This window comes from Mirounga angustirostris, unplaced genomic scaffold (genome assembly GCF_029215605.1).
Source record: "Mirounga angustirostris isolate CCGP_5_RB_7025 unplaced genomic scaffold, mMirAng1.0.hap1 SCAF_1, whole genome shotgun sequence".
NCBI lineage: Eukaryota > Metazoa > Chordata > Mammalia > Carnivora > Phocidae > Mirounga > Mirounga angustirostris.
In genome coordinates this window covers 150,162,563-150,188,858 of record NW_026991709.1, presented here as the reverse complement: position 1 = coordinate 150,188,858, position 26,296 = coordinate 150,162,563, and the positions used below count along the sequence as shown (strand labels likewise).

General features: G+C 36.9%; 1 protein-coding gene across 15 annotated transcripts in view; it reads left to right on the top strand.

Moving 5' to 3' along the window:
* GOLGA4 (golgin A4) overlaps window positions 1-26,296 on the top strand; it is a 132,450-nt gene that overhangs the window by 18,211 nt on the left and 87,943 nt on the right. For 7 of the 15 annotated variants that reach the window (XM_064590221.1, XM_064590225.1, XM_064590220.1 and 4 more), the window contains exons 2-4: window positions 346-435; window positions 13,333-13,431; window positions 17,787-17,852. In XM_064590221.1, coding sequence (XP_064446291.1) covers window positions 346-435; window positions 13,333-13,431; window positions 17,787-17,852 — 255 coding nt within the window. The remainder of the gene's footprint in view (window positions 1-345; window positions 436-13,332; window positions 13,432-17,786; window positions 17,853-26,296) is intronic. The other 8 variants (XM_064590230.1, XM_064590227.1, XM_064590226.1 and 5 more) reach the window with 2 other exon arrangements.

Genomic DNA, 26,296 nt, shown 5'->3' with positions numbered 1-26,296 from the left:
TCGTACAGAGAGTTTTCGTATACTCCTCAGCTGGTTTCACTTTCCCCTAATGTTATCATCTTATGTTAACAGCACAGCCTTATTTTATATATGAGGACACATAGCCCTCAAAAAGTTAGTTTAGCTAAGGTTACAGTTCTGGTTGGTGGTAGAGTCAGACCAAGGACCCAGTAGGCAGCCTAGGTCTTCTAGTTGATGTTTTAAGTATTGTTTTCTTTTTCATGTGTTTGTTTTTTCCTTCCTTTCATGGGGTTCTTTGGGCATGAACTTAGAGAAAGACTACACAATACATAGTCCACTAGTCAATGTAGTCTTTGTAATTTATGCAATAATTTTTTAATCTAGGCTCCCTCCAATTCTTCGACACCAACAGGAACCAGGAACAGGACATTTTCATTTACAGAGCAACTTGATGAAGGTACACCCAATAGAGAGGTAAGTTTGGAATTTCTTCTTTAATAAACCTCTTAGAAGAAGCTTATTAATCTAAAATGCAGGCTACTGTTGATAACAAAATGGAAAATTATTTTGACAGGTCAATTTTTAATTGTTAGGTATTTTTATTAATAACAACATTATTGTTTCTTTGTAAATAGTAGTTATGCTTTTGTAAAATATGTTTTCTTTGAGAATCTTAATTTGAGAGGACAATATACTCTGCCTTTAATAGTTGAGGTTTATAATAATTTGATAATAATTTGTTTAACATAGCATCAAATAGAAAAAAGTTCTGTATTTTCAAGCTATTGATTGGAATCTGTGAACTTAACTCATTTTGTGTGACTTCAGCTAGCCCCATAGCTCAGATTAGATTATTTTCAACTTTTTGTTGTGGTGAACTGCCACACAGGTTCAGAAGAGAGTAAAACAGAAATGCACAAATCAATGAATTATTATGAAGGAAACCACTGAGGTTCCAAAAGGAACCCTGCCAGCATTATAGCGCTGCCTTCTTCCCCCCAAAAAGATTACTATCATCCTGACCTCTTGGTATTTGTTTCTTTCCTTTTCTTTATAGTACCACGTAAGTATGCTTTCTGTTGTGAACATTATAAACATTTGGGTTGTTTACAGTTTGGGGTTATTATAAATTATGCTGCTGTGAACATCATTGTACATTTCTTTTGGTACACATGTACCTGCGTTTCTTTTGCTTTGTACCTAGGAGTGGAACACTGAATCAAAAGGTATACAGAGTTTTAACACTTTAGAAGATAATGCCCACTGTTTTTCAGAATAGTTGTAGAACTTTACCTTTCTACCAGAAGTTTCTGAAAGTTGCTGGTGCTCTTCATTCTTGCTAGTCTCTTTAATTTCAGCCATTCTCATGGGTGTGTAGTGTTCTCTTATTTCTCTGATGACAAATAAGATTGTGCACTTTTCATCTCTGTGTTGGCCATTTGATATCTTTTTTTGTGAAGTGCTTGTTTATGTATCTTGCTCATTTTTCTCTTGGCTTGTCTTTTATTGATTTGTAGTTCTTTTTTATGTAGTGTGGATAGGAGTTTTTTTTATTAAGGTATAATTGACATATAACATTAATTTCATGTGTACTATATAGTGATTTGATATTTGAATACACTGAAATGATCACCACAATAAGTCTAGTTACCATCCATCACCATACATAGTTACACTTTTTTTTTTCTTGTAATGAGTTTTTTTTCTGTGTCTTGATGTTTCTTCTTCTTCTTCTTCTTTTTTTGTTTCAAGTTTTTATTTAAATTCCAGTTAACATATACAGATAGGAGTTTTTTATTGGCTATATGCCTAGCAGATAATCTTCTTCTGGCCTGTGGCTTGCCCTTTTATTCTCTTAATGGTATCCTTAGATGAACTGAAATTCTTAGTTTTAATGTATTACAATTTATTAATATTTTATTTTCTGGCTAGTGTTTTTGTTTCTTATTACAGAATTCTTTTCTTACCCTGAGAGTATTTTCCTGTTTTACTTTTCAAAAATCATTTTTTTAAGAAGTATAGTATACAACATAGTGATCTGACAAGTCTGTAAGTTACGTTGTGCTCACCAAAAGTGTGGCTGCCATCTGTCACCATACAATGCTATTACAATATCTTTGACTCTATTCTCTATGCTGTACTTTTTATTCCTGTGACTTAATCATTCCATAATGGGATGCCTGTACCTCTTGCTCTCCTTCACCCATTTTGCCCATCCTCCCATATCCTGTTTCACTTTTCACATTTGGATCTACATTCCATTTGGAAATGATTTTTTTCAGCATGGTGTGAGGTAGGGATCAAGTCTGTGTGTCTCCCTCCCACCTCCCAACCCGCCCATATGGCTATCCAGTTGTCCCATTCTTTCCACATTGCTCTACTGTGCTACCTTTTTTCAGAAATTAAGTGTCTATATTTGAGTAGATTTGTTTCTGAGCTCTCTATTCTGTTCCCTTGTTTGCTTTGTCTGTCTTTGATCTGATACCACACTGTCTTAGTAACAGTAGTTTTATATTAAATCTTGTCTTCTGTAGAGCAGGTCTTTGCTGTCTTGGTCAGTTTGGGCTGCTTTAACAAAATTCCATACGCTAGTAGATTAAACAGACATTTGTTTCTCACAGTTCCAGAGGCTGGGCAGTCCAGGATCAAGGTGCCAGCAGATTGGCTGTCTGGCCAGGGCTCTCTTAACTGATTTGCAGGTAGCTATCTTCTCATTATGTCTTAGCATGGCCCTTCTTGGTACATACACCTAGGAAGAAAGGGATGGGTGGGAGTAGGGGAAAGGCAGTTCTCCTGTCTCTTTCTCTTTTTATAAGGATACTATTCCCATCATGAAGGCCCCATCCTCTTGACCTTCTCTAATTAATTACCTCCCAAAGGCTCTGCCTCCAAATAACATCACATTGAGGGCTAGGGCTTCAATATGTGAATTTGGGGAGACACATTCAGTCCATAGCACTCCTACCTTGTTCTTCTTGAGTGTCTTAGTTATTCTTATTCCTTTCCATATAAATTTTAGAATTAGATTTTTTTTTTTTTTAAAGATTTTATTTATTTATTTGACAGAGAGAGACACAGCGAGAGAGGGAACACAAGCAGGGGGAGTGGGAGAGGGAGAAGCAGGCTTCCCGTGGAGCAGGGAGCCCGATGGGGCTCGATGTGGGGCTCAATCCCAGGACCCTGGGATCATGACCTGAGCCGAAGGCAGACGCTTAACAACTGAGCCACCCAGGCGCCCCTAGAATTAGACTTTCAAGTCTCAGAAAAACAAACTCACAACGAAATGAAACACAGACAATGACAACAACAAAACAAACCTGTGGAGATTTTGATTGGGATTGTATTGATTCTATAGATTAGTTTGGAGAGAGTCTCAGTATTATAAATCAAATTTTATCACCCTTTCAGTATTATAAGCAGTACTGTACTGAGCATTGTACATAAACATTTATAATGCCATTCTTCTTCAAGATAGAATCCTAGGAATGGGATTGCTGGGTTATAGGATGGATTTCAAATTTAAAAATTTGAGAGGTATTTCCAAGTTGTTTTGATGAAAGTTACTTTATTTTTTAATTTTTTCTAAGGTTACTTTAACACAAAAAAATTTTTAAACTTTTTATAGTAGATGTTGATAGCAAAATAAACACTTCATAGTATAGTTTTTGCATTCAAAGTTAATGGCATATTCTATGTCCTTGGCATGTCCTTGGCATTCTATGCCCTTGGCATAGACTATGTCCTTGGTGCATAGATTTAAATGATCTGACAAAGTTGTTTAAAGTATGAAGTATGTGCATGCTTTCTTGGGGATCTTATTTTCTTGTATATCACTTGCAGTATTACATCTCTTTGTGATTTCAGATTTAATGCTGTTGAACTTAGTTTATACATGTAACCAATTTGAATGAAAGCTGCAGTACTGAGTAGAACCATTTTGGCAATCAGTGTTGATAGCATCATTACTATATTCAGTATATTGGTTGGTTTTATAGTATATTGGTTTACACACAATACAGTTGAAACCCTGAAAATAACTTGTTGATTGCTACTATTGCTTTTTAATTTTTTTTTATTTTTTATATATTTTTAAAGCTTTTTTGTGTAAGCAGTCTCTACACCCAACATGGGGCTCAAACTCATGATCCTCAGTCACATGTTCTTCTGACTGAGCCAAACAGGCACCCCTACTATTAACTTTTTAAAAAATATTTATTTTATCTAAGATGCTTTAAAACATTTTAATTGAATATATCTTTACAAAATAATCCTTTTTGAAAGGGATGATTTGAATATCCTTTTACAATAGGCTAAGTGAGCTAAAGGTTATTTTTTATTCCTTCCCAAATTCCCAAATTTCAATCCTAAAGATCCTGTACTTCATAGGTTTAACTAAAGAAGTGGTTTCTGAATGAAAGAGCAGCATCATCCCTTCATCTCCTTGCTTTTAAAGTGTTTCCTAACAACTCTAAAAGCTATTTTTGACCAATGTAATGGTCAGTTCAGTTTATTTTACAAAATTAAAGGACTTTCTAATTTCATAATTAAGTTATTGATTAAATGGGCATTACGTAAGAATTACCTTTTTATTCATCCTCCCACTCTGTGGGTTTTTGATTTTGTTAAATCTCTGAGATAGAAGATCCCGACTTTCTGTTTTTAAATGTTATAATGTTCCTTTTTAGTAAAATGTGGAAGTTTAACTCAAAATATAAATATTTGTCCACCTTTTCAGTAAATACAGTAGTCTCTGTTATCCAGAATGCTTCAAACGTAGATAGTTTCATTTAGATAATTTCCTGGTAATTAAAGTTTTTATATACCTCCTAATATGTCTGTTTTACTGTGTTAGTAAATACTATATGTAAATCTAAATAAGTCTGTTTTTGGTTGCAGGCTTCCTTATTATAAGGATATAAAAAATCATCTATATGATTCAGACATTGAAGGCAAAGGAGAACAGACTGAGATTGTGCTGACCCTAAGGTCTACAGGGCTCTGGCACTCTCTCATCCTGTGCACATGCACGTTGACCATCCGCTTTCTTCCGGTGATCCTGGGCATAGCCTTGTTATCTTCAGCATAGAGCTTCCTTCCCCTTTTGTTGCTTGAGATGAATCTTTTTTGCCTCTCTAGAGCTGGATGCTTTAGAGTAGTAGAGAATGTAGGATCATGTGAAAGGCTGACTAGGCAGATGAGGCTACTATAGCCTCCTGCGCTCTGTTCCACTCTGATGATGTTTTTTTAATTGAGATTAAATTCCTATAACATAACATCTACAATTTCAAAGTGGCATTTCATATATTCACAGTGTTGTACATTCATCGCATCTCTCTAATTCCATGACATTTTCATTATTCCAAAAAGAAACCCCATACTCATTAAGCAGTTACTCCCCCATGCTCCCTCTCCACCAGCCCCAGGTGACCGCTAATCTGCTTACTGTCATTATGGATCCATTTATTCTGGATATTTTGTATAAATGGAACCATACAATTTGTAACCTTTTGTGTCTGGCTCTTTTAGCATGATGTTTTGAAGGTTTATCTATGTTGTAGCATGTTTCATACTTCATTCCTTTTTGTGGCTGAATCTAATGATTTTTCTAAGAGCATGAAGATCTGTTTATGTAATTTGTTTGGAGTAAGACCTGGTGTGGACTATTGAGAAGAGGATAGTTTTTGGAGTCATCTGGATCAGCCTGGATTTACATCCAGGCTTTGTCACTTGCTGGCTGAAGGACCTTTGAAAGTTAACTTTCCAGTAACTCAGATTTTCTCTTTGTAAAATGGAAATAATAATTCTTGTTTTGTGGGGGTTTACCAGCATGTAAATCTTCTAGCATGGTGCTTTGCACATAGTAGGTGCTCATTAAGTTTTAAGTAGTTTCTGGGGGCAGCCATGGAAGATGGGAAGGTCTGCTCAGCTTACTTTGCTTAGGTCCCTACCTGAAGGGAGGGAAGCAGATGGACCATTATGTAGACTAAGGTCCTAGGGATGTTATCGCTGTCTCTTTACTTGTTGAACTTTTGAAGGAAGGATTGATATCTTTACTTACCCTGCTCTCTAATTTGCTGTCTTTTGGACACACTTCCTCATAGTTTAGGCTTGTCCATTCTTATCCTTATCCTAGGGACTCGTCTAGCCAACATTTTCATATTGTTTTATTTTTTTGAAGATTTTATTTATTTATTTGACAGAGAGAGAGAGACAGCGAGAGAGGGAACACAGCAGGGGGAGTGGGAGAGGGAGAAGCAGGCTTCCCGCAGAGCAGGGAGTCCAGTGTGGGGCTTGATCCCAGGATCTTGGAATCATAACCTGAGCTGAAGGCAGACACTTAACGACTAAGCCACCCAGGCACCCCTTCATATTGTTTTAAAATTAAATTCCAGAAATCAGTTTATTTTCTTAGAATCCTTTTTTGTTTGTTTGGTTTTTTGCTAAAAAAATGATGCATAGAAATAAATAGCTCTGGTTAATTGATTGATGGATTCCATTCTGTTTAGTAGATGTGTGTTCATAAATACCATATGCTTTTTTGCTTCCCTACGTGCAGAGAGACAGCCTGGAATGGTGGAGGGATCACAGGATATCATCCCTTACTGCCTGTGTGACTTTGGACAAAACTGCTTTTAACTTCTTAGAGCCTCAGCTTTCGCATCTTTAGGATTGTGTTATAATGAATATCTCTTCTCATAGGGTTCTTGTGAGGAGCAAGTGAATTTAGAAGTATGAAAATACTCATGATTTTTGAATCACATACAAAAGATTATTATGATACAGAAACGAAAAGGCTTTTTCTGTACCTGTCAGCTCTTGGATAGCACAGACATTAAATTTTTAATTGTGACATTACAAGGGAAGAAATAATGAAGTGTCAGGCTGCTTTGGATTGGAATGCTTTCCCAAACGTTGAGAAAGATGTCACTTTTTCTTCTTCTTCCTCCCCCTCCCCCCACCTTTTTAAATTTTGTTTTCAAACAATCTTTATACCCAACGTGGGGCTTGAACTCATAACCCTGAGATCAAGATTTGCATGCTCCACAGACTGAGCCAGCCAGGCGCCCCTCTTTTTTATTCTTCTTGGTCTGAGACATCTTTCAGAAATAAAATACCGCTTCTCTAGTTGTCTTTGCCATTCCAAGTCAGTTTGTACTATTCTATGACACTCTCAGCTTTTGATAATTCTTAAGCACATTTTATAAATTTATTCTATTTCAGGGCTACAGGCATTGTTCTTTAGGAGTTACTGAGAAGTATCTTGAAAGTAATGGGTGAGAAACATTTCTTCTTAAGTTTGGAATGAATTTTGCCCCTAAATAGATTGACTTTCAAAGCTGGTATGCTTTTACTTTGTTAGACATTAGACTGGAAGCTACCTGTCCCTACCACCTGTCAGTTAATGCAAGTATTTTACCCCTGTCAAGTTGCCTTAGTATCTATTCAGTTCTCATAGTTTCTTCTTTTTTTCTTTTCTTTTTTTTTTTTTTAAAGATTTTATTTATTATTTGACAGAGAGAGAGCACAAGTAGGCAGAGAGGCAGGCAGAGGGAGAGGGAGAAGCAGGCTCTCCACTGAGCAGGGAGCCTGATGTGGGGCTCGATCCCAGGACCCTGGGATCATGACCTGAGCCGAAGGCAGACGCTTAATGACTGAGCCATCCAGGCGCCCCTCTCATAGTTTTTTCTTTTGGTCTAATGATAGGATATGAGTTATATTAATAGGCTTCCTAATATTAAGCCAATTGTTCATTCCTTAAATCAACTCAACTGATCAGATTGCATTATTAATATTCTGCTGTACTCACTTTGATAGTTACTTTATATACATGTCTCCCAACTCTATTTGTAAGGAGAGTGGCTTGTACTTTTTGTGTTGTCTTTTTCAGTTTTTATTAGTTGGGAAGCTTTTTATCTTCTTCCCCTCTCTTTTTTCCCTCTCCCCCTCCATTTATTTAGATCTTCTTTAATTTTTTTCAAAAAAAGAAGTATGCTTTTCAGAATATAAGGTCTGTACTACTTTTGTTAAATTTATTTTCAAGTATTTTATTCTTCTGGATGTTACTGTAAACGGAATTATTTTCTTAATTTCATTTTTGGTTTTCTCATTGTCACTGTAGAAATAAAATTGATTTTTGTCAATTGATCTTATATCCTGCAACCTTGCAGAACTCATTTATTAGGTTCTAACAGTTATTTAGTAGATTACTTAGTATTTTCTATGTACAAGATCCTGTTATCTGCACACAGAGGTAGTTTTATATCTTTAATCTGGTTGCCTTTTATAACATTTTCTTCCTAGTTGCTCTGGCTAGGACCTTTAGTACAGTGTTGAACAGAAGTGGTGAAAGCAGACATACCTATCTCATTCCTGATCTTAGGGGGAAGGTATTCAGTCTTTTTGTCTTTAAGTATGATGTTATCTGTTGGAGTTAGTAAATTGCCTTTATTATGCTGAGAAAGTTCCCTTTCTTTCCTAATTTGTTGAGCATTCTTAGAAGCAGTGTTTAATTTTATCAAATGCTTTCTTTGTGTTTATTGAAATGGGCATGTGGTTTTGTCCTTTATTCTGTTGATATGGTGTATTGTATTAATTGGTTTTTGGATGTTAAACTAACCTTGCATTCCTGGAATAAATCCCACTTGTTCATGGTGTACATCTTATATTGCTGGGTTTGATTTGCTAGTATTTTATTGTGGATTTTTGTGTCTATATTCATGAGGTGTTGGTCTGTGGTTTTCTTTTTTGTGATGTCTGGTTTTGGTATCAGGATAATATTAGCCTTATAAAATGAGTTGGGAAGTATTCCCTCTGCTTATATTTTTTGGGAAGAGCTTGTGAAGATTAGTAGTAATTATTCAGATGTTTGGTATAATTTGCCAGTGAAGCCATCTGATCCTGGGCTTTTCTTTGTGGGAAGTGTTGTTTGTTTGTTTGTTTGTTTGTTTTTTTAAGATTTATTTATTTACTTGAGAGAGTGCACATGAGTGAGCATGAGCTGGGGGAGGGGCAGAGGGAGAGGAGAGAGAAAGAATCCTCAAGCAGACTCCCCGCTTGTTGAGTATGCTGAGCATTTTCAGAATTAGAATGGCGAGCTGATCTTTCTTTCTTTCTTTAAGATTTTGTTTATTTTATTTGAGAGAGAGAGAGAGCATGAGTGAGAGAGAGAGACAGCAGGAACAGGGGGGAGAGGGAGAGGCAAAAGCAGACTCCCCCCTGAACAGGGAGACCAGTGTGGGGCTGATCCCAGGACCCAGAGATCATGACCTGATCTGAAGGCAGACGCTTAACCGACTGAGCCACCCAGGCGCCCTGCTAGCTGATCTTTGAAGACTTATTTTTCTTAAACAGGTGCCCTAGGACTTAGTAGAAATTCCTTGAATCCGGGGCGCCTGGGTGGCTCAGTCGTTAGGCGTCTGCCTTCGGCTCAGGTCATGATCCCAGGGTCCTGGAATCGAGCCCCGCATCGGGCTCCCTGCTCGGCGGGAGACCTGCTTCTCCCTCTCCCACTCCCCCTGCTTGGGTTCCCTCTCTCGCTGTGTCTTTCTCTGTCAAATAAATAAAAAAATCTTAAAAAAAAAAAGAAATTCCTTGAATCCATATTGCTGCTTCCTGGTTTCCTAGCCCGATATAACTTTCTTCCCATTTTTATATACCATTGGTCTTTTCAGTAGTGAGTAGGGCAAGGGAATGTTAACAGCTTGTGCTGATTTGCTACTTTTTTGTTTAGAGACTTTATATATAGTAGATATATTTATATAGACAAAATGGTCTTGAATTTATTCAAAATGATTTACCAAGGGCGCCTGGGTGGCTCAGTCGTTAAGCGTCTACCTTCAGCTCAGGTCATGATCCCAGGGTCCTGGGATCGAGTCCCACATCGGGCTCCCTGCTCAGCGGGAAGCCTGCTTCTCCCTCTCCCACTCCCCCTGCTTGTGTTCCCTCTCTCGCTGTCTCTTTCTCTCTGTTGAAAAATAAATAAAATCTTAAAAAAAAAAATGCAAAAAAAAAAAAAAGATTTACCCATGGTCTGTACTGAATGAATATTTTCTCTGCTGCTGCTGCTGTCGACATGCTGTAAACAATTTTATTCTTGAATCTTTGATAGAGTATATTATGACAAACACTTCTTAAAATGTACATTGTTGGAAATAAAAGCAGAATGAGTTTAATGTCCCCTACTAGTAAGTAAGTGTTGTAGCTGACATCCTTATATAACAGTATGTAGGAAGATAGAAACAAAACTTATACACACTTGCTAAGGTACTAAACTTTTTAGAGACCCTCCTCTACTAGGAGATACATTAATTCATAGGAGATATGCTAATTTGTTACATACAGTGAATGCTAGTGGATGCCTTAGGGCAGTCATTAGGACTTAATTTTCTCTTTGAACTCTGGTTAAGAAGGATGAAATAAGTCAATCAGAGAAAGACATGTATCATATGACCTCACTGATATGAGGAATTCTTAATCTCAGGAAACAAACTGAGGGCTGCTGGAGTGATGGAGGGTTGGGAGGGATGGGGTGGCTGGGTGATAGACATTGGGGAGGGTATGTGCTATGGTGAGCGCTATGAATTGTGTAAAACTGATGAGTCATAGACCTGTACCTCTGAAACAAATAATACATTATATGTTAATAAAAAAAAAAGAAGAAGATAGTAGGAAGGGAAAAATGAAGGGGAGGAAATCAGAGGAGGAGACAAACCATGAGAGACTATGGACTCTGAGAAACAAACTGAGGGTTCTAGAGGGTAGGGGGGTAGGAGGATGGGTTAGCCTGGTGATGGGTATTAAAGAGGGCACGTACTGCGTGGAGCACTGGGTGTTACACGCAAATAATGAATCATGGAACACTACATCAAAAACTAATGATAAAAAAAAAAAAGAAGGACTGGGAGGGTTCTGTGCTGCCAAAGCTAGATTTAGTGCTACAAGACAGGAGCTGAAGTGGGGCTCCCAGCACTGGAAGAAAGAGGTGGAGAAAAGCTTTCGCTGACTGCTGCCTTGAGCTCTCTGTGGCCCATTATGAGAAGCTGGTGTCCCTAGGGAGGCCTCATGACCAAGAACTGAAGCAAACTCACATTGGCTTATTGTGACTGAGTCAGGGACTGCCCCTATATTGCCATAGGGCAGGAAACTCAAACTGGAGCCTAGGGAATCAGATTGACTGGATAAGGAAAGATGAGTGCAGAAGGAAGGAGAAAGATGATACCTTCTTCAAAGTGAACCTGTAAATGAAAATTCTAAAACAAATGCTAGGAAGGCAGCCAATAAAAACAGGAATTGGAATATAAATTTATCCTAGATGAAATTCAAATAATAGAATAGTCTAGAAAAGACTTTAAAACAAATATCTTTAATAAGATACATGCAGTAATAATTCTCTGAAAAAGAAGATAAAATTATGGGGGAAAAACAGACCAAAACAAAAGTAGATTAGGTAGATATGAAAAAGAACCAATTAGAAATCCTTGAAGTGAAAAAAAAAATTGATATAAAAACATAGAATAAAACTCAGACAAGTCCCAATTCATGGGAAAATCAGGGTATTTAAAAAGAATACAGAGTAATTCCGCCAAAAACTCATAGAGATAAAGAAATATATATATGTGAGAATAAGAGACATCATCTAATGGGAGTTTTAGGTATCTTCATGAATGTTTAGACATAATATAACTTCAATCAATGTTAATTCAACTGATGGCTTCACCTAAGGACCACGGAAGAGGTGACTTAAGTTCTTAATAGATTTGGATTAGAATTTGAACAGAGTTTGAGAGATATGGAGTTGAGACAGAATTTGATTGAGAATATTTGGGAACTGATGTAAGATTTTCATAGGCATAAGAAGCAAATGACAAGAACAGCAAGTGGGAAGACAGGCTCTTTAGGTTTTGAGGTAGCTGTCAATGGAAACTAATTTTGATACACTTGGCTTTTACTTGGGCTAGGGGCAGGAGTGTAAATTGTTGTTTGGCAGCATCTTCCTTTGAAATGTTTGGTCAGCATGTTTTTCTATACTGGGTATCCGCTTTTGTGTTTTTTTCTTAAGATTTCAAATATACTCTTTACTGTGAAATTTTAAATTATTTTGTTGTGGGCCAGAGTGACTTCATTTCAAATGTTAATTTTGGAAGCCTAAGAGGAGTGAATTTGTATAGCCCTTAATTTAAAATCACATCCATTTCAAGGATGACCTTTCTGAGTTGCCAGGAGAGTTCAGATTTTCAACAAGAGTAGAAACTTGGATAGGTTGAGTGCCCAGAGCCAAACAGGCATCTAGTACATTTTAGTACCCCACTAATACTTAACTTTTAGGACCGGATGAAGAGTTACTGGAGGTTCTATAGTCATATCCATAACTCTACCATACTAAGATGAAAAGTGTAAGTTCTTAAGCTTGTGCAACATTTATTTTCTGCTATAAGTTCTTTATTTATAGATAATATTATAACATAATATACATTAATTGCAGTTTTAATATTTGTAAAGGATTAGTTTTTTTTAGTTTTTATTTTGAAAAAATCATAGATTCACAGGTTTTAAAATTTTTTTAGGGAGGGCCTATGTACCTTTTACCCATTTTCTCCCAAAGATGTCTTGTATAACTATTGTATGCTATCAAAACGGGGGAATTGACATTGGTAAACTGTGTGACATCCACAGAGCTTATTCAGATTTCAGCAGTTTTACATATAAAAGTTCATTTTAATTATAATTTCTTCTAAATCCAGTTCATGATTATTAATATTTTGGTGTATATAGTTTCTGAAAGAAGACTGAAGGACAGAAGAGAATACATATTACAAGAATTAGTATAAAAGAATTTATCCTTAAAACTTGTTATATGAATTTCAGTTTCAAAAGTTTCCTTTGTACATATTGGAGAAAACTATTTTTGTTTCTAAGTACGAAATAAATGATTTAAAATTTTATGTGTTTTGTCCTCCCCGTAAATTTCAATGCTGTCTTTTTGAATGTATACAAATGGTTAGTATTTGTTATATTAAGGCTTTGTGTTCTTTACCATGTATGGTTTTTTACTGGTTTAGACTCTTACACCAAATGGGCAGACATGCGGTGTGCAGTGGTGGCTGTTGCATATATCGTTTGTATGCCAGTAAGCAAGTTGGTTCAGGTTGGGCTTTGAGTTTCTAAACGGCTCAACTCCTCTCCATTGCTAACCTTCCCAGTAACTTGTTATTTCTGTGGGTGGAGAGATGGTAGCAGTTGCGGTGGGGCAAGACCACTGGAGTGTTGTATATGCTGCGTGGAGAGAACACTTTGCAGCATGCTCTTACTGTGATCTCTTTTTCATTATTTGTTTTATTTTTATACCTCTGCTTCTTACACTGAATGAGACAGCTACTAGCCGGGATGATAGCAGAGCCTGCTTTTCTCTCTGAGTATACTATTTTTGCTTTGGATTCCTCCAAACAGCCTAAAACACAGACTGACAGTGTGGTGAGTCCTTCCACCGCTTTCTGCATTCCCTTTGTGGGGAAGCAAAGTAACTTGATAATTCTAGAAGCAAATCTCATGCTGCTTGTCACTGACTGTCTCTCAAAGCATCTTCAGTGCCCTGTTGCTAACCCTGCTCTAAAAAATCAGAGTGAATTGCTGAATTCTGATGGCTGGTGTGTTTTCTGGTAGCTTTTTAACAACAACAAAATAACACTGTTCTCATTAATGTGGTGAGGACTGCCTTCAACTTGGTCTAAACTCTAAATTTTCTCTCTAGGGAATGTTTGCACATTAACTAAAAATGGTATGTATTAGTAGAAATCTCTGTCTTACTATTGGTAGGAGGCCAAGAATATTTTGAGATGTGACTCAAATTTTAGGGAAAAAAAAAGCATTGTATGTAAATCCGTAATTGAACAACATTGAGCAGGTAGGTAGATTCTACTGTAACAAATAATTACATCTTATTTTGGGAGAATACCAGTTTTCTATATATTAAACATCTGAAAGGAAGTAATTATCTCATTATTTTTCAATTGACTGAATTCATGCAATTTTGAATCTTGTGTATAATTTCACTCTGAGAAAGTAGACTGTTTTCATATGTGTCTTAAGTTCTTAATATAGGAAATTTAAAAACTTACAGATGTTTGATTGCCCAGTAAGGATAGCTTTTTTTGTTGCATTGGACACTGACTGACTTGGGATTAAGGTTTTCCTAAATGATGAGAACTGGTTTAATTTACTAAGTAGCTTATGATGAAATTAGAACATTTCTGTACTTAATCCATGCAGCCAGTAAAAACTTGGTCTGCATATGGTCAGTAGTAATCCTAAATTACATTCTGAACTTGGGTTTGTTTTTTTTTTTAATTTTTAAAAAGATTTTATTTATTTGAGAGAGAGAGAACAAATGGGGTGGGGGCAGAGGGAGAGGGAGAAGCAGACTCCCCGCTGAGCAGGGAGCCCAACATAGGGCTTAATCCCAGGACCCTGGGATCATGACCTGAGCCAAAGGCAGATGCTTAACCTTCTGAGCCACTCAGGCACCCTGAGCTTGGTTTTAGAGAAGAAAGCACCTGAGGGTTTTAGTGGCGCCCTAGCTTGGATCTTAGGGCAGAGAGGGTCTCTCCTTCGTTCTGGCTATAAGTAACACTTCACTATTTTCAAAACTGGTTTGAGAGGGAGACAGGAGTCCCAGTTAAAGATAACTTACCAATTTACTTTAAAAACACAAAATGATATTACTTTATACTTCATGTAATAGTAACAGAGACTTAAAAGAAAAGAGCTCCAAGGCCCACTTCCATATACATAAAAGTAACTTAAGTACCTCTTCTATTGTGAAAAATGCTAATGATTTTAAAATAGAGGCTTTTTAACTATTTAAAAATAATTTAAGTAGACTAAAAGTTTTCATTAATCTTACTTAAATTTTGTTCAGATAAAAATTTCTCTCCATAACAAAGGGAGACAAGGGTAACAAAGGGAAACCATAGCATAACCTATAATGGAATACAAATTTAGTGAGGGTCTACTTAGGAGTTCATCAGCTGTTGACTTTTAGCTAATGCAGTTTTTTGAAAAATGACCCCGAATTCTAAAAATTGCTTAGTGCTCAGCGGTCAATAAATAGTTGTTGAAAGATTGAACAAAACATAATTGAAGATAAATCTGGCAGGGAACCTGTGTGTGCTTTTAAGTTAAATGCACGTTAGAGTAGAAGAATTTTTCTCTTGTCTTAGAATTGCCTCCAGGAGAAGGTATTGGTGACAGTTGAGTATTGACATGTGTTGAGCTTCTCTCTGGGAGAAGGACTTCAGAAGTCTTTTTATACTGAAGGAAGTAACTGCGTAAGGATTTGACAAGCATATACTAAACTTCTACCACCAGTCAGGCAGAAGTTAGGTCCTGGGGACCAAGACAAAAATACAGGGTTCCTGCCCTCCAAGAGTTTATAGTTTAGTATGGAGACATATGCTTGAAATACAAAGGAATTAAACCTTCACAGAAGAAACTATAGGTATAGGGAATGTGTTAGCCCTCAGGCAAGCCATATGAAGCCTCATTAAAGAAGCTGCATTTGAAAGTTGAAAGGTAAATGAGAATTTGCTGGGCAGAAATGAAGAAGGCATTTCAGGTAGTTTCAAAATCTTTAATTTGCTTATACAGTTTTGTAATTTAAATTTACAAGGTAACATGACCAATTCTTTCTTTAACTGCCATGCATTTATTTAGATATATTGTATAATACATATATTGAAATATATATGCAGGGAGGGAAAGTTTTTAAATGTTAGGTTGTGTTTGGCTGGTAGGGTGATAGGTCAAATAGAATATTTGAATGAGTTTTGCTAATTGAATATCTATTCAAATAGAATAGCTTTTTGTATGGATCACAATCATGTGTCAAGTAATTTAGAGTAGAATATGGACTCTCTCACCACTCTTCCTCCTAACTTAAAATATTTTAGGGAACCATTTCATTTCCTTTCTCCATAATTTAACTGTTAATTTTCAAAATATGGATTGAAAGACTTGTCAAACTCTATAAGGTATGTTTTTGATTGTATAGTGTGTAGTGTAGTATATTTTTAGGGCCAGCAAGCATTAATTATCACGCTACACAAATATAGCCGTATATACAACTTGCAATTCTTTGAAATGGCAGAGAACAGGAAGATAAAAGTTATGTTCCCCCAACTTTTCTCCCCTGTGTATAACTCAAAGGAAAATGTCTTGGACTGATAAAATTTGATGACTTTTTTTTTTCTTTCCCTGAAAGAGAGAGAGAGAGAGAGAGAGAGAGAGTGTCTGCATACAAGCAGGGGGTAGGGGGACAAAGGGAGAGGGGGAGAGAGAATCTTAAGCAGGCTCCACACCCAAAACTCTTTTTATATTAGAGGGAGAAGGTATTTCAGTTGTTATTAGAGAAAAATCCAAACCAAAAGTGTAAGTAGTGATAGTGGTATAAGAACTCTCACGTCCCCCAATATCCTCAGTTAATAACTCATTTATTATCATACACCTGCACTTCTCTAACCACCGACCCACACATGCACACCTCCCTTCCTCTGTCTCCATCTCTGTTGCGTTATTAGCAAATTTCAAAACCTTATTCCATCTGAATGTTTTGGTATGTATTTCTAAAAGATAATGACTAAAAATATATAACACAATACATTTATCACACCTAAAAATTAATAATTTCTTAGTATCAAATACCTAATGAGAGTTCAAAAATTTGAGAACACTTGCAAGGCCAAGTGCCTTCTCCGCTTATATTTAAGAATAAGTAAGGTCAGTTATTTGACCCTTCCTTGGTCCACTATGGAAATGTATGGGAAACGTCTAATTTAACTACCAACTTACTGAAACATAGTGGCTAGTATTTGCTCTAATGCTTTGTTTAAAATTTAAAAGTTGGGCGCCTGGGTGGCTCAGTTGGTTAAGCGACTGCCTTCGGCTCAGGTCATGATCCTGGAGTCCCGGGATCGAGTCCCGCATCGGGCTCCCTGCTCAGCAGGGATTCTGCTTCTCCCTCTCCCGCTCCCCCCTCTTGTGCTCTTTCTCTCTCTCACTCTCTCTCTCAAATAAATAAAATCTTTAAAAAAAAAAAAAATAAATAAAATAAAATAAAATAAAATTTAAAAGTTATTTTATCATGAGCTACTTATATAGCTCTAATTTTTGTTAGTGTATTACGAAGGCAGTATAGAAGTTTGAATCTTGAACAATCTCATTCATTATCATGGAACCAATGCCAGAATGATGTCGTGTCACTTAGAACATTCATCATACTAACAGAACAAAACAAAAAGCTTTCATGTGTGGAAGATTTTTAAATTATAAGTTTTTCTGAAAATTGCCATAATAATTTCATTTAGATTGCTGGTTTCAGATGAATGAGGCATTTCCATTTCTTGTTAGGAAGATGTGTTTCAGGTCTTAGCCCAAATAACTTTAATTTGAGTATTATCTTATCATAGGGAACATTTGACATTTTTCTGGATAGTTGTCTATTTGAATGAGTTTTGCTAATTGAATCCCTGATGTTAATTTTGTCATGGGGGACAAAACCGGGAACATTATAATGGGGAGAGGTATGTGATTAGTTTAAAATAAACTTTGCTACATACTAATCTTTGCTATTTAGTTACATATATTATAGCAAAATAAATTTTCTAAATACTCACCATACTAGTTTTGCCTTGCATGAAAAAATTCTAATAAATGAACTAATTTTGTTTGATAAATGTATCTAATAGGTCTTGGTACTTGGTTTTTGTTCTTAACAGTTTTAAAAGCTCAGCTTTTTGTTTCTTTTCCTTATGATGTTTCTTTGTTTTTCTTAGAATGCATCTATCCAAGCCACGAAATCTTCCGACAGTGTTAATGGAAATGAACCAACAACTCCTCAGGTCTGTTACTGATGTTGTTTTAGAAAATAGCAAGTCATTTCAGAGTGTTGGTCAATCTATATTATTAGCACCTGACCTTCTATTGAAATAGTGATGTCCATACATTTCATATAATATGTATGGTAGATCCAGGTTGGTTGATGCTTTCTTGGAAACAGTTTTAAATGAAAGTAGTTCATGTATGTACACCAGTCATGTAACATGCCGTTGTTACTCATTTAAAAAATTAATGGCAGTGAAGAGAAAAATTTTGAAAAAAAGGAATCTGACTTTATAGTTTTAAAAGATTATGGACAGTTTATATCTAAAGATATTGAGTTACTTAATTTAGAAGGTGGGGATATGGAGGAAATGGGATTTCTCTTAAAGTTTGCTCTAATGCATAGTATTTTACTTGTGTTATCTTTGATTTAGAAGTTATTTGGGGGAGTACAGCTCAAGTGACATTTTTTTACTCTTTCCAAAAAAGAAAGAAAAAAATTCATTAAAAACGTCATAATGGCAGCAGTGTCTGAGATGAACATTTGTTTACTTTGGCTTTGATGATGATATAATCATTAACCTGGCCATTCTCAGCAGTCTCTAATGTAGGGCAAAAACATTTTTAATCTGTGAACCTGGAGTATATATGTAGACAATTTATGAGCTAAATGATCTATGAACTAAATTATGTAGACTAAACATTCTAAAGTATTGTCTAGCAAACGTACGGATTATAGCTTCCCAAACTCCATGAACAGATTCTGTGAACTGAGAACCTCATTCCTTTCATGGGGGCTGGTCAAGTTCTAGGCGTAGTCCAAGTCCCTGAGCTTGTTGACTCTGGCTTTGCCCAGACTCCCTAGTTAATTCAAAGTCCTCTACAAATACATCATTTTCTATGAGCGCCATGAAGTAGGGGTAAAATATTTGGATGCACCAATGGTACTGGACAGATCCAGTGATCTTTAGTGAATATTATTAAAAAATATTATTTAGAATGCCTATTTTTCTCTCTTGAAGAATAGTCCAGAAAGACTAAATACTGTTATGAATACAAAAACTAGAATGAATGATAACCAGTTTTATAACACACTCAGGAGAAATTTAAGTTTTCATTAAGGTGAAGAATGAGCATGCATAATGTTCAGGAAGTAAGCCCACTGAAGGCTTTGAACTTTCTTTAAAAAATACAACTATTTTTCTAAAAAATAATAAAGTAGTATTTATTTACTATGTGTCTGGCATTGTTAAACATTTTACATATATGATCTCATTTGATTCTAATAAGGGAGATGCCTTTACTCAGAGTCTATTTTTCAAACATTTTTTAAAAAGATTTTATTTATTTGAGAGAGAGAGAGAGACAGACAGAGCACACAAGCAGGGGGGGCCGCAGAGGGAGCCACAGAGGGAGAGGGGGAAGGATGCTCTCCACTGAGCAGGGAGCCTGATGCGGGGCTCGATCCCAGGACCCTGTGATCATGACTTGAGCCGAAGGCAAATGCTTAACCGACTGAGCCACTCAGGTGCCCCTCAGAGTCTATTTTTAAACACATTTCTGACAAGTTGATTGTTGGCTGTTATTAGCAAATTGGGAATAATGTATATTCTTAAAGGGGGTGGAATGCTTACTATAATTGGGCATCTTGACAGCAGCAGGAAATCAGAGTTGACACCAAGGTAGAAGAAGAGATGGTACAAAGCAAGCCCAAGAGTTCGTAAACATAGCTGCCTGTGATCCCCTTATTACTGGGTCAGACATCCTACGTAAATCAGTTGGTTTTGGCACACAATATCATGATTTAACAAGCATTTATTCCTTTTTCCTTTTCCTCACAGTATATTATGAAAATTTTCAAACATATAGAGAAATAGAACTTTAAAGTGAGCATCTGTGTACCTACCACCCACATTCTATCATTGGTACTTTACTATACTTGCTTTATCACAAATCTGTCCCAGTATACATTCTTCTATCTGCCCCTCAATCCATTTAACGTTTTTGATGCATTTCAAAGTAAGTTGCAGGCCACAGTATCCTTCCCCCTAATATTTTAGCATGTACATCATTAATCAGAGTTCAATATTTGTACTTAAGTATTAATGCTTTAATTAATTTAAGAAGAGAGAAAGGGCAATACCATATATAAGAATTCTCAAGTTAGGGCGCCTGGGTGGCTCAGTCGTTAAGCGTCTGCCTTCGGCTCAGGTCATGATCCCAGGGTCCTGGGATCGAGTCCCACATCGGGCTCCCTGCTCGGCAGGAAGCCTGCTTCTCCCTCTCCCATTCCTCCTGCTTGTGTTCCTGCTCTCGCTATTTCTCTCTCTGTCAAATAAATAAATAAAATCTTAAAAAAAAAAAAAAAGAATTCTCAAGTTAAAAAAAACAAGTTAAATCAAATTTTAAAGGACCTTGATATGGAATTGACTAGTTTCAGAGGTTTAATTAGTGGTATAATTATGTATATAGCTACTAATGACACACAGCCTAGTGGTTCTATAGTAATGAATCATGATGAAAATTTACTTTAGTTAATTTATCTGATGAGAAGGTAGTTATCTCCCTAGATTTTTTTTTAGATTGAAGTATAATTGACATACAATATACCTTTAGTTTCATACTAGGTGTACATCATAGTGATTTGATACTTTTATATGTTAGGAAATGATCCCTCTGATTAGTCTAGTTACCAGAATCTGTCACCATACAAAGTTATTACAGTATTACTGTGTTCCCTCTGCTGTACATTACATCCCCCTGACTTCTTTCTTTTGTAACTGAAAGATTCTATCTAATTAATTCTCATTATGTATTTTGCCTTATTCCCCAGACCCCTCCCCACTCTGGTAACCACTTGTTTGTTTCCTGTATCTTTGAGTCTGTATTGTTTTATTTTTTTTTAGATTCTACAGATAAGTGAAATCATATGGCATTTGTCTTTCTTTGTCTGAGTTATCTCATTTAGCATAATACTGTCTAGGTCCATCCATGTCACAAATGGCAGGATTTCATTCTTTTTACATGGCTAGGTAATATTCTTATATATATATATTCCTATAATATTCCTGTTATATATATAATACATATATATATGTATATATCACATCTTCTTTGTCCATTCATCTGTTGAAGGAGACTTAGATGTTCCTTCTGTATCTTGGCTAGTGTAAATAATGCTGCAGTGAATGTAAGGATACATATATTTTCTTTGAGTTGGTGTTTTCATTTTTTTGTTTCAGATAAGTACCCAGAAGTGGAATTGCTGGATCGTATGGTAGTTCTATTTTTAATTTCTATTTTTTGATGACCCTCCATACTGTTTTCCATAGTGGCTATGCCAGTTTGCATTCCCACCAACAGTGAGCCAGGGTTCCCTTTTTTCTACATCCTCACCAGCCCTTGCTGTTTTTTGTCTTTTTGATAATAGCCAATCTGACTACTGTGAGGTGGTACCTCATTGTGGTTTTGGTGTGCATTTCCCTGATGATGGTGAGCATCTTTTCACATGCCCGTTGGCCATCTGCATGTCTTCTTTGGAAAAATGTCTATTCAAGTCCTTGCCCATTAAAAAAAATTTCTTAATATTGTGTAAGTTCTTTATATATTTTGGATATTAATCCCTTATCAAATGTATGATTTGCAAATATCTTTTCCAATTCAGTAGGTTGCCTTTTTGTTTTGTTGATGGTTTCCTTCACTGTGCAAAAAGCTTTTTTAGTTTGATGTAATCCCATTTGTTTATTTTAGCTTTTGTTACCCTTGCCTGAGGAGACTGGTCCAAAAAAATACTGCTAAGACTGATGTCAGAGAGCTTAGTGCCTATCTTTTCTTCTAGGAGTTGTGTCCTTTTTTGAGGTAAATTTTATGTAAAATGAAATATACAATCCTCAAGTGTGCATTAACTGAGTTTTAACAAATATATATGCCAAACCCATATGCTAAACCCATACAGAAATATAGAACATTATCAACACCCCAGAAAGTTCCTTTATGGTTCTTCTCCCTCCTAGAGGCAATCTTTTTTTTTTTTAATTTTTATTGTTATGTTAATCACCATACATTACAACATTAGTTTTTGATGTAGTGTTCCATGTTTCATTGTTTGTGCATAACACCCAGTGCTCCATGCAGAACGTGCCCTCTTTAATACCCATCACCAGGCTAACCCATCCTCCCACCCCTCTCCCCCCCAGAACCCTCAGTTTGTTTTTCAGAGTCCATCGTCTCTCATGGTTCGTCTACCCCTCCAATTTCCCCCGCTTCATTCTTCCCCTCCTGCTACCTTCTTCGTTTTTTTTTTTTTCTTAACATATATTGCATTATTTGTTTCAGAGGTACAGATCTGTGATTCAACAGTCTTGTACAATTCACAGTGCTCACCATAGCACATACCCTCCCCAATGTCTCTCACCCAGCCACCCCGTCCCTGCCACCCCACCCCCCACTCCAGCAGCCCTCAGTTTGTTTCCTGAGATTAAGAATTCCTCATATCAGTGAGGTCAGATGATACATATCTTTCTCTGATTGACTTATTTCGCTCAGCATAACACCCTCCAGTTCCATCCACTTCATTGCAAATGGCAAGATCTCATTCCTTTTGATGGCTGCATAATATTCCATCATATATATATACACCACATCTTCTTTATCCATTCATCTGTCGATGGACACCTTGGCTCTTTCCACAGTTTGGTTAAGGTGGACATTGCTGCTATAAACATCAGGGTGCACGTACCCCTTCGGATCCCTACATTTGTATCTTTGGGGTAAATACCCAGTAGTGCAATTGCTGGATTGAATGGTAGCTCTATTTTCAACTTTTTGAGGAACCTCCATCCTGTTTTCCAGAGTGGTTGCACCAGCTTGCATTCCTACCAACAGTATAGGAGGGATGCCCTTTCTCTGCATCCCTGCCAACATCTGTCGTTTCCTGACTTGTTAATTTTAGCCATTTTGACTGGTGTGAGGTGGTATCTCATTGAGGTTTTGATTTGGATTTCCCTGATGCCGAGCGATGTTGAGCACTTTTTCATGTGTCTGTTGGCCATTTGGATGTCTTTTTTGGAGAAGTGTCTGTTCATGTCTTCTGCCCATTTCTTGATTGGATCATTTGTTCTTTGGGTGTTGAGTTTGATAAGTTCTTTACAGATTTTGGATACTAGCCCTTTATTGGATATGTCATTTGCAAATATCTTCTCCCATTCTGTCGGTTGTCTTTTGGTTTTGTTGACTGTTTCTTTTGCTGTGCAAAAGCTTTTTATCTTGATGAAGTCCCAGTAGTTCATTTTTGCCCTTGCTTCCCTTGGCTTTGGTGATGTTTCTAGGAAGAAGTTGCTGTGGCTGAGGTCGGAGAGGTTGCTGCCTGTGTTCTCCTTTAGGATTTTGATGGACTCCTGTCTCACATTGAGGTCTTTCAACCATTTGGAGTCTATTTTTGTGTGTGGTGTAAGGAAATGGTCCAGTTTCATTCTTCTGCATGTGGCTGTCCAATTTCCCCAACACCATTTGTTGAAGAGACTGTCTTTTTTCCATTGGACATTCTTCCCTGCTTTGTCGAAGATGAGTTGACCATAGAGTTGAGTGTCCATTTCTGGGCTCTCTATTCTGTTCCATTGATCTATGTGTCTGTTTTTGTGCCAGTACCATACTGTCTTGATGATGACAGCTTTGTAATAGAGCTGGAAGTCTGGAATTGTGATGCCGCCACCTTTGCTTTTCTTTTTCAACATTCCTCTGGCTATTCGGGGTCTTTTCTGGTTCCATACAAATTTTAGGATTATTTGTTGCATTTCTTTGAAAAAAGTGGATGGTATTTTGATGGGGATTGCATTGAATGTGTAGATTGCTCTAGGTAGCATTGACATCTTCAGCATATTTGTTCTTCCAATCCATGAGCATGGAACATTTTTCCATTTCTTTGTGTCTTCCTCAATTTCTTTCATGAGCATTTTATAGTTTTCTGAGTACAAATCCTTTGCCTCTTTGGTTAGATTTATTCCTAGGTATCTTATGGTTTTGGGTGCAATTAATTGTAAATGGGATCAACTCCTTAATTTCTCTTTCTTCTGTCTTGTTGTTGGTGTATAGGAATGCCACTGATTTCTGTGCATTGATTTTATATCCTGCCACTTGACTGAATTCCTGTATGAGTTGTAGCAGTTTTGGGGTGGAGTCTTTTGGGTTTTCCACATAAAATATCATCTGCAAAGAGCGAGAGTTTGACTTCTTCTTTGCTGATTTGGATGCCTTTTCTTTCTTTTTGTTGTCTGATTGCTATGGCTAGGACTTCTAATACTGTGTTGAATAGCAGTGGTGATAGTGGACATCCCTGCCGCGTTCCTGACCTTAGGGGGAAAGCTCTCAGTTTTTTCCCATTGAGAATGATATTCACTGTAGGTTTTTCATAGATGGCGTTTATGATACTGAGGTATGTACCCTATATCCCTATACTCTGAAGAGCTTTGATCAAGAAAGGATCCTGTACTTTGTCAAATGCTTTTTCTGTATCTATTGAGAGGATCATATGGTTCTTGTTCTTTCTTTTGTTAATGTATTTTATCACATTGATTGATTTGCAGATGTTGAACCAACCTTGCAGCCCAGGGATAAATCCCACTTGGTCGTGGTGAATAATCCTTTTAATGTACTGTTGGATTCTATTGGCTAGTATTTTGGTGAGAATTTTTGCATCCATGTTCATCAAGGATATTGGTCTGTAATTCTTTTTTTTTTTTTAAAGATTTTATTTATTTGACAGAGACACAGTGAGAGAGGGAACATAAGCAGGGGGAGCGGGAGAGGGAGAAGCAGGCTTCCCATGGAGCAGGAAGCCCAATGCGGGGCTCGATCCCAGGATCCTGGGATCATGACCTGAGCTGAAGGCAGACGCTTAACGACTGAGCCACCCAGGTGCCCCTGTAATTCTCCTTTTTGATGGGGTCTTTGTCTGGTTTGGGGATCAAGATAATGGTGGTCTTATAAAATGAGTTTGGAAGTTTTCCTTCCATTTCTATTTTTTGGAAGAGTTTCAGAAGAAGAGGTATTAATTCTTCTTTAAATGTTTGGTAGAATTCCCTGGAAGCCATCTGGTCCTGGGCTTTTGTTTGTTGGGAGATTTTGGATTACTGCTACAATTTCCTTAGTGGTTACAGGTCTGTTTAGGTTTTCTATTTCTTCCTGGTTCAGTTTTGGTAGTTGATACATCTCTAGGAATGCATCCATTTCTTCCAGTTTGCTGGTATAGAGTTGCTCATAATATGTTCTTAGAATTGTTTGTATTTCTTTGGTGTTGGTTGTGATCCTCTTTCTTTCTTTTTTTTTTTTTTTAAGATTTATTTATTTATTTATTTATTTGACAGACAGAGAGAGACAGCGAGAGAGGGAACACAAGCAGGGGGTGTGGGAGAGGGAGAAACAGGCTTCCCGCTGAGCAGGGAGCCCAATGCGGGGCTCGATCCCAGGACCCTGGGATCATGACCTGAGCCGAAGGCAGACGCTTAACGACTGAGCCACCCAGGCGTCCTGGTTGTGATCCTCTTTCATTCATGATTTTGTTGATTTGGGTCATTTCTCTTTTCTTTTTGATAAGTCTGGCCAGGGGTTTATCAATCTTGTTAATTCTTTCAAAGAATCAGCTCCTAGTTTCGTTGATCTGTTCTACTGTTCTTTTAGTTTCTATTTCATTGATTTCTGCTCTGATCTTTATTATTTCTCTTCTCCTGCTGGGTTTAGGCTTTATTTGCTGTTCTTTCTCCAGCTCTTTTAGGTGTAGGGTTAGGTTGTGTACTTGAGACCTTTCTTGTTTCTTGAGAAAGGTTTGTATTGCTATATACTTTCCTCTTAGGACTGCCTTTGCTGCATCCCAAAGATTTTGAACAGTTGTGTTTTCATTTTCATTGGTTTCCATGTATTTTTTAAATTCTTCTTTAATTTCCTGGTTGACCCATTCATTCTTTAGCAGGATGCTCTTTAGCCTCCATGTATTTGAGTCTTTCCAACATTCCTCTTGTGATTGAGTTCTAGTTTCAAAGCATTGTAGTCTGAAAATAGGCGGGGAATGATCCCAATCTTTTGGTACCGGTTGAGACCTGATTTATGACCTAGGATGTGATCTATTCTGGAGAATGTTCCATGGGCACTAGAGAAGAATGTGTATTCTGTTGCTTTGGGATGGAATGTTCTGAATATGTCTGTGAAGTCCATTTGGTCCAGTGTGTCATTTAAGGTCTTTATTTCCTTGTTGATCTTTTGCTTAGATGATCTGTCCATTTCAGTGAGGGGGGTGTTAAAGCCCCCCACTATTATTGTATTGTCATTGATGTGTTTCTTCGCTTTTGTTATTAACTGCCTTATATAATTGGCTGCTCCCATGTTAGGGGCATAGATATTTACAATTGTTAGATCTTCTTGTTGGATAGACCAAAGTTTTAAGTAGGATATAGTGTCCTTCCTCATCTCTTAT